A 17,012-nucleotide genomic window follows, 5' to 3' on the forward strand; every position below is an offset into this window, starting at 1 on the left:
ATTCTCTTACCTCTCTACTGGCCCTGGAATCGCTTAACGTTAGTTTTCACCCTGTTCTCGTCGATATTCAACACCGATTGGCCTACTTTTCTCTATCTTCTGATTCCATCCAGTTTTTCTGGATCCCTGGTCACGTTGGTATTCATGGGAACAAGCTCGCTGACACCACAACTAAGTCCGTCTGCTCTGGTGCCATCATGGCCGTGCCTGTCCCATACATGGACTACGGTCCTGTCTTCAAGGCGCGGTATCGTGCCAGTTGGCAGGTGACTTGGGGTGAGCAATGTCATAACAAGCTTTTTCAGATCAAATCTTCTGTTGGTCTTTGGCCATCTTGCTTTCATAAGGATCGGAAGGAGGAAGTAGTCCTGGCAAGACCATGCATTGGTCATAGTTTTTTAACCCATCGTTTTCTTTTATCAGGTATTGAACAACCGATGTGTAGCCATTGTGACAGTCAAGTCACAATAGCCCAATTTTACTGTCGTGCCGTCATTATGACCGTGAGCGGCGGCACCATTTTAGACACATTTTCTAAGAGTTTACCCCTGACATTGGACAGTGTCATTGGTAATGGTGACACTGTCCGATTAGATTGTATTTTTAATTTTTTATACACTATAGGTCTTTTTAATTACATATAAATCTATTATCGACATATATTGGTTTTAACTCACTGTATTTTTACATTTTACTTTAATTTACTTTCACTGTTTTTACCGGTTGTTTGGCGCAGATATCCTCGTTGCTTTGCACCATAAAGCACCAAACAACCAACAACAAAATTATTATTGAAAGCATAATAAATTGTAACTGTAAACTGAATTTTAAGACTTCTTGGTTAGCTAGTACTATCTTAGTTTAATTCTTTGAAAAGTATAGCGGTATCCTTTCTTCCAGGTATTGCTTTTCCAACATGTGTTTCTGTGAACAACTGCATCTGCCATTTTTCACCTCTGAGAAGTGATCCTGATATCATATTGAAAGAAGGAGATGTTGTAAAACTGTATGTAAAATATTTTGTTGCTTTTAACTCACTAGATTTTTAATCTTTATTAAAGAACCTTGTGAAATGTGCTGAAAAGGACATCTGTGGTCAGAGTGTTAATACTATATTATTTATAATCAATAGAAAGCCAAGGTTTTAATCCATCAAATGATGTATTGTGTTACGTTGTTTTCTGTACAGAGCATTGTCTATATCTCTTCCAGTTCAGACTTTATTCCCAAGGGAAACAAATCGACGAGCTCTTGTTACATAGTTAGAAATCCATAAAAATTGAGATAGTTATGGGACATTGTCTGCATTTTGTATGTGATTATTCTTTGTTGTTTGCATTATTTCATTAAATAAAAAACTTCAGTTCATTTAGTGCAGTAGTACCATTAGTAGGGTTAACTGTCACCGACAGTCAACAGCAAAAAATAAAAAAGACCCAGGTAAGTACTTTATTTTTTGTTTTTCATGTGTATTATTTACTTATTCTAATAAAAGTAACTAAAATGTAAAAATTAGAAACTTTTTAGGTTAGGTAAGGTTAGATTAGGTAAAATAAAGAATAATAATATGAAAATTTTTTCATGGGGTATGTATCTGAGTAGTTTGTGTGTGTTATGTAATTCAATAGGGTAACATGAGCTGTATGTTTGACAAGTGATTTCCAAACTTTATGGCAAAAAAGTCACAGTTCAAAGGGCAAAATGATAAACTTTAAGTATAAACAGATATATATTATGAGTTTAAAGCTAATTAAGATAAACAAATGTACTTACAGTTTGAAGTCCTAGAATGAAAAAAGGGTAATTTAGATTTTTAAGATTGTTTTTGGGTGGTTATGAGGTTGTTCAAATTGCCCAACCTCATATAGAGTTAGGGTACAGAAAATAACAGATAGAATAAAATGTTTTACTGAAAAAATATTTGAAATTTATTTAAGAGGTTTAGAGATTACACAAATAAAATTTGAGGTATTTCAGATGAAGAAAAGTATTTTTAATCTTAACGTGAAAATCACTTTGCATTTGACTCCATATATTCATGGAGAAATTTTTTGTGAAAATACTTTATTAAAAATCCTAAATTTTTTGTCTAATAATAATTACTGAAAGCTTGCAACATTTCAGGAAGAAAGATTTTTGAAGTTATAGTATGGAAACTATAAAGGTCAGTTTGGGGTCACAAATTTGGTCGGTTCAACTGAGCCCATAGCGAGAGAATTTTGCCTTTCTTCACAGTTCCTCTTATCTCCTGTGCATTCTCCATTCCTGAGCCTGACCATGAGATTGATGTTTGTGTCAGGTTTGTACTATGCTTTCCCTTTCTCCTGTGTCTTGTATTTCTTCATGATCTTTATTCCATACTTTCTTACTGTTGTTTGTCTTTCCTCCTTTATATGTCCTTAGTGTTCATACTAAGATATTCTTATCTCTATAGCTTTCCTACTCTTCCCTGCTTCTTCCATTTTGTTTCCATGATTCCTTTCATGCTTCTTATGGTCATTCCCTTTTTACCTTCTTTGATCCTCAGTTTCTGAAATTCCTCCTGTCTACTTAAGTATTGATCCTCTCTCTCCTATATTCCTTACTGGAGCTCACTTCTCCTGTTTTACCTTCTCCTCTCTCTATCCCTTCACTACCTGTTTTCTTCTTATCTCCAATCTGAGTCCTCCACCAGGTTATGGATAGTTTTTGTGTGATATCTCTGATCAGTCATTTTCCCTACTGAGACCAGGGTCTCATCATTGGCTTTCTCTCTACTCATATGGTTTCTGTGTAGTTGGCATCCATTCAGACATGACACCCTCTTCTTTCTTATTCATCTTCTTCAATCCTTCCTACATGACTTGCATATTGCTTCTCTCTCTCATTTGCCACTAGGTCTCTGGGGTGTTCCTCTCACCTTGGAGTCTCAGATAGAAGATGTTTGTTATCAATTTTCTCTCACTTCTTGATTTTCCTGCCTTGCCTATTCCTGTAAATCTCCGCATGTTCCTTGACTGTACCTTTTTTCTATTTCATTTTTCTTCTTGCCCCTTTACCTTCTCTCACTATCCCCTCTTCTGGAGGGTTGGCCTTTGTCTGTCACACAGGTGAATACCTCTCTTTGTGCCCAGTCAGCTCAAGTCCTGTAGAGGCTCTTATTTTCTTCTTTATTAACCTGTGGACTCACTTCACAGTCAACCATTGGGTCAGTCAGGTTCTTGCACACTGTCTCTCTGTTCTCCTCCTCTGTCTGGTGTTGGAAGTTATATATTTCTTACTGTTTGTATGCAGTTTGTCTGTCATGCCCCCCAGTGGCACAGCAGTATGTCTGCAGACTTACAGTGCTAGAAACCAGGTTTCAGTACCTGTAGTAGGCAGAGCACAGATAGCCCATTGTGTAGCTTTGTACTTAACTTCAAACAAACAGAATCAGGCAAACTTGTTTTTTACAATACTATGGCCATGTCAGGGTAGGCATCAATGTAGTGTAACTAAGAGCCTAGGACTTGCATACTAGGAAAACCAATTTGAGAGTCAAAACTTGTATTTCCTTAAGTAAGGCACCTGAGAACACAGAATATTAACATGCACAAAGCAAACAATGTCCTATAACTATTATAATTTAACTGTGTCGGAAACTACACTTTAGTAGTATATATAGTACTGTAAATATATGGGTGTGTTGGACTAAGGATTCTTCCACAGTAGGTGTCTGTGACTTGTTGACAATAAATTTGACAATTGTCAAAGTCCACTTAGGCCAATTCAATTGCTTTAGAATTCAGTTGATGAGCCAAACTATTTTTCTCTATTTTAATTGCAATAATATCCATGTATAATTCACTTACGCTGTCATGTGAGTTGCTGCAGTTGTATCCTGAACTTCCAATAATCATCTGCTTTTCATACTTCCAATAATTGTCTGTTCTTTGTACTTCCAATAGTCGTCTAACTTTTGTCAAAGTACACACAGGCAGGTACAATTAGGTTAGAACACCCTGTGAAGAGACAAATTATTCTCCTTATCTTTTTCAAACTGTTAATCATTAACTCATTCTAACATATCAACCATTAGGCCATTCACTCCCATGGTGGTTAACTTTTCTTTGACCAAACTTCTTTTTCTTGTGACTTTACTTTTACACTATTTCTGCTTGTCTAGTCGCAGCTAGTTATACATCTATCACTTTAGCCTTCTAGAGATCTCCATAGCCTCGACATCAGTGAATTACAAACACAAAATAAATAAATTAATAATACTATCTACACTAAACAGTCTTTTATATCTGACAAACTGGCTTTCTAACTAAGACAAGAAGAGTTTAGATTAATCTTTTTTGCTGCTCTATCTGAATATAAGGAGATAAACTTTCACACTGAAGATAAATTGATAGTACTCTGTACTGAACATAACATAGCATTATACATCATTCGATGGATTAAAACTTTGCCTTTATGTTGGTTATAAATGATATAGTATAAAGCATCGTAGAGAATTATTGGCAATTTGTGAAAGAGAGGATGTGGCAAGAGGGTCTAATTCTGTAGTTTATGACTCCATAAATAAATAAGATTGGAGGTTATAAAAATTAGACTTTGCCTTATAGTCCTGTAAAGTTAAGCTAAAATATAGACTACTTGATTTTTCAAACAGATAGCATTTGATTCTTACATTATAACACATACTAAATAGTGATAATGGTACATAAAGTACTTTTAATCTAACATGCTGAAAGATAATAAATAGTATTAATTTTAATAGTAAATAAAACAGTTTAAGTGAATAACAGTACCATGCATTTTGCTAAGTAACTCTATCTCTACCTGTAGCCAATAATAAAAATTGTATTCATTTAGTAATGGTATTGTGCATTTTGTTAATGTTTTCCTAACAATGTTGGAACATGATGCATATTTCTTACCTGGTGCTTTTCTTTTATGTTTGCCCCCCAGTGGGTAAGCAGTAAGTCTAAAGGCTTATAACACTAAGATCGGGTTTTGATACCTGTGGTGGGCACAGCATAGATAGCCTATTTTATATTTGTGCTTAACAAAAAGCCAACTTTTATGTTTTGAGATTACTGATATAATATTAATTATATAAGAGTAATGTTTTATGGCCTAAGTTTTTATAAAAATTGCTTCATTTTTTAAATGTTATGATTCAATAAAAACATTGAGGCTTAACAACTTTTCAACTGACAATATTCTTCTTATAATTTAAAAGAAAAAATCATTTACAAAATTTTATGCAGTAGTTTTGAAATGGCATTTAGTGTACTTTCTACTGCTATGCATAACACTAACAGCAAAGACCTGAGTAGGTAAAAAGACTGTTATAAACACCAGTTTTCCCACATTGGAACAATAGGAACTTTTGTGTAGAAAGATAGTAGCAGGTGAGGGAATGAAACTGCTTTATTCATTCTTTAGTTTATCTTATCTCTGAAAATAATTGTTACTTGTGAGCCTATGGCGGAGTTAGTGGAAATAAGTAACAAAACACTACTCAGTGACTGATTTTTTTTAAGGCAATGATTGGATGATTTAGATGTGTATGATCAAATTCAACAAATGATACGAGACCAAGCAACAGATGACAATTGTTATAATGTTTTTACGTATTTATGGTCAGTATACTGAGATGTTATCACTTCGTAAACCTCTAGTATTGTGTTTGGAAACCATCATATTTTGTCCACAGCTATAATTGGAAACTTTTTGCATTTATAATCTTAATGATCCTGTATGAAAACATTGCTTTGATCCCTTTTTGATCAGATAGGCATACAAATGTTCGTGTATGATATTTAGGTAAGAGTACCAAAAATATGTTAAAATAAGTAAGGCTCCTCAGAGGAGCTATTAGTAGGAAAAAGAACTTAGGTAATGTTGTTATATTGCTCTTTATATTCCTGTATGTTTCTTTGGCTTTTTGTGTGATTCATAGTGATTGACTTGTTGAAATTTTTCTGTTCTTAATGTTGTCAACCTGCTTTATTCATAGTCTCCTTTGTGCTTTCTTTCTATTGATCTTAAAAATGTATGATCTTTATGGTTGTTTTATTAGAGACTTTTTTACAAGATGCCCAATGATGGGGATAAAGACAGGAAACAGTTTACAACACATTCTAAAGTCCTCGTGGCAGTGGAATTTTATCCTAATAAGTCCCTTAGACATTACCCTAATGACCACTGGCTACTAACTTTCTGAGTAGCCAATGCAAGTCTTGCTATATTTCATTCCAACAATAAAACTAGTGGATGAGACTGCTTGAAACTTCATAAGAATTTTCATAAATGCATGTAGTTTAACTTAAGAAACAAAGCCTGTTACTTTTGATAAATTTAGTTATTTTGCATTATGATCTTTTATATCTTGGAAAATTACATTAGGAAATGGTATTTATAAGAAATGATTACAATACTTATATTTGTTCCAGATTTGAACTTATTACTTTTTGTGTTTTAGTACATTATTTTGCAATCCCAAAAAATTTGTATCGTTCATAAAATGTAAATTTTATCTATTTTAATTTTTTTTAATAATCACCTACTCTCCTTATGGTTTCAAGTAATATACAAGACCCAAAAATAATATTTGTAAATAAACCTAAACAATAAATGAGTATTTTTATTTTTAACTAGAATTTTCATCTTTATATATGTACATAAAAAAACATTTTAATTTTGTTTCATAAATGTATTTTTATTTCAAGTTTATGTTTCATTTCAGCCATACTTTTGTTTATTGTGCCAAATAAATCCTGAGATTAGCAGTGTGAACTCTGTATATTTGCCATAAACTATCATGCCTGTCGTTCAGTCCAGTACAGGCACATTTCAACATTACTGTAGATATGATAGTAAAAAAAAAGCTTTTTGGTACTTCAATATCATTTCTTTGAACTTTCAAACAAGTTGATTTCAACATATGTCTGTGTATGTTGTTTCACTATACAGACAAAACTAATTGCCATTATAAGCGAATGTATGTATCAGTTTACAGTACAGGTGGTTTCAATAACACCGCCTGACCCTAGTTACTTGATAGATCCTGCTGATATATATATAAATTTATTCTGATATTTTGCAAATGGTTTAAAACTTTGTGTACAAGTGACAACAATAAAACCCATATGTTGGTTGTGAAACAGACCAAGTACATTCGTCTCAATAATACAGGGAAGCAATGACATTCTCACAGTTGGGGTCTCAATACACTGAAGAGCTAAAGTTTTGAATTCCAACATAAATCTTGCCTATAATGGGAGGAATGTGACCAGGACTAATCTTTTAAGTGCTGTAAAGTAATTTTCTTTGTAATTTATGGTGTCTGTATCATTTGGTAGTCTCTTCTAATTAGACTGTTTTAATTCTAAAGCAATAATAACAGAAGTGTGGGTCTTACTACAAAGTAAAGATTGTAAGAAGGAAAAATGTAAAATTCTTATGTGGTACTAGTACTAGTAATATTACATACAAATCACACAAGTTTATCATTCTAAATACTGAATCATATTATTATTATTATTATTAACTAAATATAAAATTATGCTAAATTATTGAACTTAAAACTACAAATTTAAATGCAAAAGAATATAAAAAATCACAAACTCTTTCAGTTCAAAGTGCTAAACCTAACAATCATGCATCAACTTCTTTCCTAAAAAATATATCTATTTTGAGTTAATTTTTCAATATAATGATTAATATAAATAGATATACAATGCAGCATGACTTAAGCTATTAGAGAAAAATAATAAGTCACGTACAGCCCTTGCAGTTTTTTTCCAGAAGCAAGTTTTGTAATGCTTATAGAAAAGTACTAGTGGCCAATACTAAATACAACCTCTACATAAAATGACAGTTACTATAATAAGCACCACCCACATTCATACTGTAAAATCCAGAGAACAATGTTTTGTCACGTGCTTTGCTTATCATCGTATGATTTGTCAAACGTGAAATACAGCGATTGGAATAACATGGTACTGAAATTGACACCTTCGACTAGGATTGGCTAAAAGTTTTACAATTGAGGGTTAACATGCCAGATGATGTTTTATAAAGAAAACAGACTAGAAAAAGGTTTAGATACCAATCATAGATGGCAGGACCAGTGCTGAAGTGGAAAGAAAATTTTTTTTAATTTTGAAAAAAAATTGTCTTCTTAGAGGGTGGTTATTTACAGTCTCAAACGTATTTTAGGTTTTTTTATTATATTTCTCTTTAAACTTCATTAGATAATACAATTTTGTACAAATAATTGAATGTTATACTACTATTTACAAAAATAAAATCTGAAATCCAATAAAAGATAAGTTCTCTATAATTTTTTCAATTCACAAATGTGATTTTGCTCTCACAATAGAACAAAATGGCCACTGCAAGTAAGGGGTTAATAGAGGAAACAAAATGTTTGCTTACAATAATAATCATTAATATCATAGTTCATTATTATGACAAAAAAATGTTTAAAATTCATGTTAATTAAGCTTTTAAAACATTAGGTGAAATGCAAACAATACCTTAGAAATATAACAAGTATCAGATATAATGAAGAAATGTCCAATGTTTACTTACTTTTTACTGGGATCATTTCCATGCCTACATAAATAAGAATGTACTGTTTGGAATCAGCAAAAACATGTACATGACACTGATATTATCTTTTTTAAAAACTTTGTCTTAAGCCTACATTCTAAAATGTCCCTTAATACACACCACTTTAAAAACATTTTATTTCAAATGAATTTACTTATTTTTTCAAATGTCAGTTATCTTCATGAAATTTTTTATACATATAATCAAACATAAAATTATAGCTTATGGCATTGTAATGAACAAACCATATTATTCTTTATGTTTGAATGTAGTGGAGAATGGGAGGTCATTTCCAGCTTCTGTCTAATGGCTTCATTTCCTATTCTGTTTCTTTTGGTAACCCTTGCCATTCTTTCTAGAAACCTAATTTCTGTTTTTACAATATTTTGTTTCTGTCTCTTTGCAAGATTACAAGCTAGGCACTCTAAGCAAAGTGTTGGGTGAAAGACTTTATCCAGCTTCCAATTGTTAGTGAAAGTGCTACCCAAATATTTGTCTGATGATATCTCTATAGTTAGTTGTTTATCTATATATTTTTTCTTTTGAAAACAATACATGCTCATTTTTGTGTTGTGTTTCATACATTCTAAATTTAATTCATTAAGGTTTAGCCAGATTTTATCTGTTTCTCGATTGAATCTACTATGGTTGACAGCAAAGAGCAATTTATTCAGTCCTTTATCTTTGTGATTCACTCTTTAAAAGATTTTGATGTATGCATTGAAAAGTAAGGGTGATGGTATGAAAACCTGTCAGACTCCTGACACTGACACTGAACTATTCCATTGACTCTGTCTTTGATTCAGATCTTGCTCTCTTTGTAAAGAGATCTTAAAATGTAGATCAGTTGAGTGAAAATACTGTGCTTTAAGCAAATGTCCTACAATTAGTTTCATTTTTAACTCTTTCAAATGCCTTTGATGATAAAATCTGTTGTACAGTTCTGGTTGTTTTAGTATTTTTTTATATTATTTCTCAAAGACTGCAAATTGTATCAGTATAGCTTCTGTATCTGATGAAGCTCACCTGTACTTCACTAAGTTAGATTGATGGTGAGTCTAATTATTTTCTCAATGATTTTGAAAAACAGTTTCACTTTGGGACTTAAGAATGATATTCATTTGTAATTTGTTTGTTTTTGAGTTTGGTAATGTTTCAAATAGCAACTCTATTCTTTTTCTTCTTCTGTAGCTTTTCCCGTATCTATATACGGGGTCTCTATTTTTGACAGCAACTCTACTGACTTTTCATTTTTGAAGCCCTTTTCCAATCTATTTAATGTTTGAATCTGCCTTTTCCATATTGTTTTTGCAGTAATAGATATTCACTGCTGTCTTTAATGGCTTTCACAACCTTTTCATATCTCAGTTTGTCATTATGTTCTGTGTTAGATTCAAACACACTTTCATGGCTACCATAGCAGCCTATATGAAATAAGTCCACCATCATACTTTGCCTTGCTCACCAATCTTCTACTTTACTTTGGTTTTATTTACATATAAAAATTAAAGTTAATAAGATATTAAATTAGTGCAATATCCTTTGTACTCATATAAATCAAAACAAATTGTTTCTACTTGAAACTTATGAGTGTATGAGAACCACACCTCAACAATATTATGTAATAAAACCCCAAAAATAAGTTTTATACACAAAGACAAGTTTCTACTGAAGTAAAATTTATTTAGTATACTGAACTTCCAACATTACTCATTCTCAGTTTGTATGCTGATTTTTTTGAATCAACAAAAAATACACAATTTCAGAAGTTTATATATTTCTTATAATTATGAAACCCACATATAGTTTTTGTAGTTTAACTTTAATTCAAATAATGTTCTCACCACATACCATGGGAAATTGTCACATCACTCTGATTACTATGGTTATCCATTATTTTCTGTAATGTCTATTATGAAAAGTTTGTGGAAGAAACTTAATTGTAGACTGCATATCTTTCCAAAGAACCTCTGCTGTGCATAGATGCAACCTCCTAGTCTACACTTAAGCAGACCAGAAGCTCAAAAGTCCCTTAGAATATGTTAACAACTTCACAGTTATGTAATTGAATGGGACTATTGTGATTCCAGCTTCTTTGGCCATATTTCTTATGGAAACAGTCATTCATTTTGAGATGTAACTGGAAGCTTAAGAACTTTTAGCTTAAAAACCTTTGTCAATTTTAGTTCTCGTTTATATTCTTGTTAATGACACCAGAAAATAGATCCAGTTTTTCATTGCAGTGATATTTCAGGTGTGAGGACTTTCATTGTAACCATAGCCTTAACTTTGAAGATTAGGGTATCATTATAGATTGGAGTGTGCTTTTGGATTACATTGCTGCCCTAAATGTTTTGCTCTGTGCATTTTTACACATCCAGTGAAAAACAATGAAATCTCCTTTCTTCAAAATGATATGTTCTTTGAATCTATATTGTTAACAATCTCACTAAATGTAGTCCTTTCTTGGAAAGAGCTGTGACATATTCCTCTAGCATAAGTCTATCCTAGTGATATTGAGTGGTTGGGAATTTACCATGAATTAAATAAAGGTGGTAAACATAGCACTGTGACTTCCATCTGTGGTGGATGCCACTTCATTGGCATATGCAAATCATTCATGTAAAACACCATTTGTACAAAAAATATAAGGTTATGTTTATTGCATTATTTCATTTCCTCATAAACTGATGGCTGAATTTTATGTTTATGTATATATTTTAACTACATATGTGGTGTGTTTTATATATTTTAGAGACCTTGGAGCTCATATTGATGGTTTTATTGCTGTTGTGGCTCATACCCTAGTAGTTGGTACTTGTAAGGTAAGAAATCTGAAGAAGGTTCAGTATAGATTAGGCCTCGACAAATATTTTCAGATGTAGGAGCCAGAACTGGGTGTGCCTAACCTAACTTCACTACTGTTTGTATAGGGGGCTACACTAGTGCCTAGATTATCAGTGCCTCTGTAATCCACAATCCTTGATTATCCATGTTTTTCTTTTTTCCCAGATTTTCTCAAAATAATTGTGCCATTACAATTCTAGACAATAATTCATATGTTTTGAAGAAATTGTCGCTCAGAAATTAATTGTGGTTGGAAAAGTTCAGGTGTCGTATGATATCCAGAGTTTTTGCATGCAGGATCTGGCATTTGTTCAAATTGTAAGTAAGCCGGTTCAAGCCTAGCCTTGCTTATTAGATTTTTTGCTGTTAAGACAAGAATATAAAAATATTGAAAAAAATGTATTTAGATTAAACAATGGGCTAATTAGTGAGATACATCAGTGCCTTAGTTACCACTGTTTCTGTTTTTCTCTATTTTTTATTTTTTTTGCTTTCCCTAGACTAGCACGGATAATCAAGGCATCAGTGTATATTTATTTAATTTCACAGCAACAAGTGGATGCTAATGATATCAACAAGCATTTGGTAGTGTTGCCTGAACTAACTGCCTTTGGTCCCGTCTGAGTCTAAACATGCACACTGATTGGTTTAATTGAGAGAAGAAAAAAAAACAAAATGGTGTGAAATTAGTAACGTGTTGTGCCACCACAGTGCTTCATTCCTGAAAAAACATGAAGTGCTGAATCTGCCATTAAAATCATAGAAACAAAATTCAACTTAGGACTCAAAGAACATTAACTTTTGTTAGATTCAAATTGTATTTAGCACAGCCCTATGCACTAATAAAATGGCAACCTGGGGTCTGGGATTTGTTGAGGCCTGATATAGATCCTAAACACTATTGCATTGAAATAGTGTTGATACTTAATGCTAAATTTTCCTAAATGTCTGAATTAACCAATTGTAAAAACTCATTCCCACAATACAAAATTTGTATCTATTACATTTTAAATATCTACACATTCAGACCTCTTTAAGAGATTATAAAATCTTGAACAAATCTAATAATTTTTCATTATGTATGTGCACAATTTAACTGCTTCAAATACTTGCATTAAACTTCCAGCAAAAATTATAAATATTTAAGAATACTGCAAAAGAAAAAAAAATGTTCTGTATTTTTGATATGCTGTTTGTTTATAAAAAATATGCATCATATTATGTTTTGAGTATCACTATAAAAATGTTTTCTGATATTTGGGCTTATAGTTTTTATTGTTTGCTTAAAAGCTTTCAATGGTCACAGTGAAGTTATATCATAATTTTCCTATATCTTTTCATTTCTCACCTGCTAAAGTAACAACATTCAGAGTTTGTACAAATCAGACATTGATGAAAAACCGAATTTAAGATATTCAGTTAAACAATTGTTTTTTCTTATCAATATTGCACAAAAGATTTCAAGTTGTGTTTAAAAAATGGCATCAGTTTGCTTGATCTATTTTAAAAATACTTATTATACAACCAAAATATTTTTTTTCATTTAAGACTTGCACATAAAGGTCCAAGCTGACAAACTACATATCCCTACCTGTTTGTGAGTTATTCTTCCACAAACAACTCTCTTATGAAAGTACATCCATTTCAACATTGTAGTTTTTACCTTTATTTTTTCTTTCATTTATGACACTTTTTTTTATTTGGTATCTGAGAAGTAGCTTTAAAATGTAATTTAACATGAAGAAATGCTATTATGCTCTTTCCTTTGTAAGTTAAAATTAGCGTAACTGTTGTATAATGTTTATAAACATTCTGTTGATCTGAGCCTATTTATACTGTGTCTATTTCTACATTTTCCCACCACTAACAGTCAAGTAGTGTAAATATGTTTGTGTCAAGGTTAGTATAATTCTCTGGACTTGATAAATGACACATAAAAGTATTATGATAAAGAAGAGGAATGCTTTGCATATCCATGACCCCACACTCACCATTTTTAAATATAAATGCCATCGTGTGGGATGAACACACTGGTAACTCTGGTGCTTGTAGGTATGTTAATACAGCATGTATTGGACTTACGAGTCATGTCAATGTAATAAGCATTGAAAGAGTTAGCCAGAATTAATGAAGGGTTATTGTTAATACAGTTCTTTGGGAAATGTTTTGGGGTATCATGACATTTATTATGATACCTCTTGTTTTCTTGTGTAAAAAAGCATTTCTTCTGGAACTTGTATAACCACATAAATTTTAATAGATAAAATGTCTTAGGACCAGAATCAAGACCTCTCCATATCAATGTGGAGAATATTGTGTACTAATTGCCAGATTTATATACTTCTACCCAAGTATACAAGATTCCTAGCCCTCCGTTTTACCATTTTCTCTGTAGCTATTTATTTACTCTAAAATGCACCCTCTAGGCCCAAGTAGTACTTTTGTTCTAAAAAGGTTAATACTTGTTGGTTGTGTCTTCATTTTATGAACAAAAACTCAGTTTATTTATATAACCATTTGCATCACTTTTGCTTGGATGTACATTAGCAGTTTTGTGTGATGCACATAAACTAACTGAAGTAATTCTGGAGGTGGAGACAAATGGTGCAGGAGAAATTGATCAAAAATGTATATTTAAAGAAATACCTTTAAATACCTCAAAACATAGAGAGAATATTCCAATAAGCTTCCTTTTTTTATGATTTTTTTGAGGGGTAAAAGCATTGGTTATTTTAAAGATTCAAGGTTATTGCATGTTCAGTGTTTTGCTTCCAAATGGAAAAGCCATAAATGTTTTCTAACTGGTATATAACATGCATCATGTTATATATATAGAAGTAACTTGTTAAAAGTTATTTTCCTCGAGCATTGACTAAATTAGTGCAAAACTGATTTAATATTGTAATTGCAATCAAAGGAAAGCTTATAATGGTAACTAGTACATGTTTTTCCACCAATTTATACAGGAAAATAAGGTGACGGGAAGAAAGGCTGATGTAATATGTGCTGCACACTTTGCTGCAGAAACTGCTCTACGAATGGTAAAGCCAGGGGGTGAGGTAAATATTGTTTTTGCATGACTTTTATCATTTTACATATTACCTTAATTCTAAGAATATTTACATATTTTAACTTAAGCTATAAATATTGTTTTTAAAAATAAGCTTTTTAATGTTTATTTAGAAAAGAATACAGTTTAAGTTAACCCTAAGCTTATGGGTACTCTTTTCTGCACATGTCACAAGGTTTTAATGATTTGCAATCGAAATTTAATTAAGCAACTTCACTATAATATATTCAATGAAATGTGTGTTATAATTCAAAGTTTTATATTATTTAAATTTTAATTCCTTTATTTCAAAGGGAAAAAACTAAGATTACTTGTATGTCTAGATAGAAAGTAGGATAATTGTTGTGTTTACACATCCTTCTTACAAATTTCAGAAACAAGAAATAAATTTTGGGAACCCCTGACAGAAGCCATGCCCACCTTCTATACTTTGACTTGAGATTTACAAGATACATGCACTTAGTTGACATACAGGTTTATAACCAATAGAAGTAGCTAATTTTAAGGAAAAATCTCCCAATGGTAATTTTAAAATTGATGTGCAGTATTCGTTTTCAAGTACGTCTAACTACTGACAGCATTGTTTGTCATTTTGTCTTATGGTTGTTTCATTTCCTAGATATTTCTTAGTCAGATAGACAGTTAAATTGTATTTGTTTTATTTTTATATTTTAGGTAACTGTGTGTTACTTATGTTTTAAAATTCATATTTGAAAGGTTTACCCATTTTTTAAAAGTATAAACCAAACTTTGCCTTGGTTTTGAGCTTGTGGTAATAATGAGTGCAAGAACACTTTGCAGCTGATACCGTAATATTGCCTGTGGGCATTGAGGTGTGTCAAAATGAAAAATATATACTGAGGGCAGGAAAAGGAAATAAAACATTAAAGATAAAAGGTAAAGATGTGCAAGTAAGAATGTGATCAAACAATGATCTATTAATATTATTCAATGAAAAATTTAAAGGTTTGAACATTTTTCTATTTGTTAATTTTAAATATTGCACTATACATTGATGCTAATAGCTACAGTTAGTACTATGATAGAGAAAATGAAAAATAAAATATAAATATTTGCATATGAAAACTACTTTTTTATATTCATTTAGCAGATTCTAAGAGGTTATGCAAATTAAATTTGAAAACTGTAATATGAAAAAAGTATTTTTAATTGTAAAAACAAAATCACTTTTTTGTCGGATAGTTAGTATTCTGAGTGCAAAAGCCTTCAAATGTTTACTGATAGTTTGTCAAATTTCCTGAAGATATGCATACAATATCAAAAGCTATAGTATGGCTAATCTCGTGGTTACATTGGTGGTTACTTGTTGAGCCCAAAGGACATATCCCTTAAACATTGGGTTAGCACATTATTTCAAATTTAACACCAGTTTTCTTTAGTACAATAATCTTTAAGTCAATTTTAGATCACTTTTTAAAACAAAGAAGATTGAGTTTGTGAGGTTTATGCTAATTTAAAAAGTAGGTATAATCTGAAAGTAATGGAATAGAGCTTTCCACTTGAGTTGACAGTTCTGCTTTCTATGAAATGCAACTGAAGAATTGTGCTACTATACATAAATTATCTTACTTAAATTTTCACTGGACTTGTAGTAGTTATAAATAATTTTTGACTGCCTGTTTCTATAGCAAATAATGAACAGTAGAACTATTTGGATGATAGATTTTTCAGTTTGATCCATATGTTTGAAAAATTTAATGGGTTTGGTGAACCCATTAAATTATTTTAATTTAGAAGATCTGGTGTCTTTTGATTTTGCCCAGATAAAAAAAAATAACCCCTTCCAAGTCAGGCTTTTTTTTAAATTGAGCTAAAAAATGGCAGTTTTTTTATTTAACTTTTAGATAGCCTATACTTATATATTAATGAAACAAAAATTTTTTTATGATCTATTATTATATTTCTGAGCTATGTAGTATCTTTTTTCTGTCATTATCATATCTATTAATATATAATAAAAAAATATATTGAAAATTTGCAGAATGTCACCATTTGTGTTGATATTAACCCTTTCGAGATGGGTCACGGGTGAATGACCATGTCATCTCGTTTGTTTACTCAAATTAAAAATTTTATTGAACTTCTACTTCATGAATTTATGTCAATAAGTTTGGTATCAAACTGTAGATTATAATTCAAATTTTAGAACTATACATTACTCAATTTCTTAATTTAAAAGTAAATATTAAAAACAACACAGATAAACATCCATTTTTGTGTGTCACGTGGTATGTTGAATGCAGCACTGGTTCAAATTAGATGGATGTGAGGTCAAAATACTAAGTCTATAGTTTTGTACGAGTTAGAAACTCAAATTACAGATATTGCCAAGCTAGAATATAAAATAAGAAGCTTATCTTTTCTATTTGCTAAGGTATTGCTTATGTAATAAATCAAATACAGTGGCATACTGCCCACCTCTTTCCATTTTTGGAAACGCTCCCTTATATACACTTACTTCTATATACGATATGAATAACCAGTT

The 17,012-nt window shown here is 31.4% G+C and overlaps 1 protein-coding gene across 1 annotated transcript in view; it reads left to right on the forward strand.

The window, feature by feature from the left end:
* Positions 1 to 17,012, forward strand: part of LOC106470693 (proliferation-associated protein 2G4-like) — a 54,551-nt gene that overhangs the window by 10,916 nt on the left and 26,623 nt on the right. Inside the window, exons 2-4 of the mRNA XM_013931254.2 lie at positions 901 to 1,006; positions 11,345 to 11,414; positions 14,403 to 14,495. Coding sequence (XP_013786708.1) covers positions 901 to 1,006; positions 11,345 to 11,414; positions 14,403 to 14,495 — 269 coding nt within the window. The remainder of the gene's footprint in view (positions 1 to 900; positions 1,007 to 11,344; positions 11,415 to 14,402; positions 14,496 to 17,012) is intronic.

This window comes from Limulus polyphemus, unplaced genomic scaffold (genome assembly GCF_000517525.1).
Source record: "Limulus polyphemus unplaced genomic scaffold, Limulus_polyphemus-2.1.2 Scaffold4162, whole genome shotgun sequence".
Classification (NCBI taxonomy): Eukaryota; Metazoa; Arthropoda; class Merostomata; order Xiphosura; family Limulidae; genus Limulus; species Limulus polyphemus.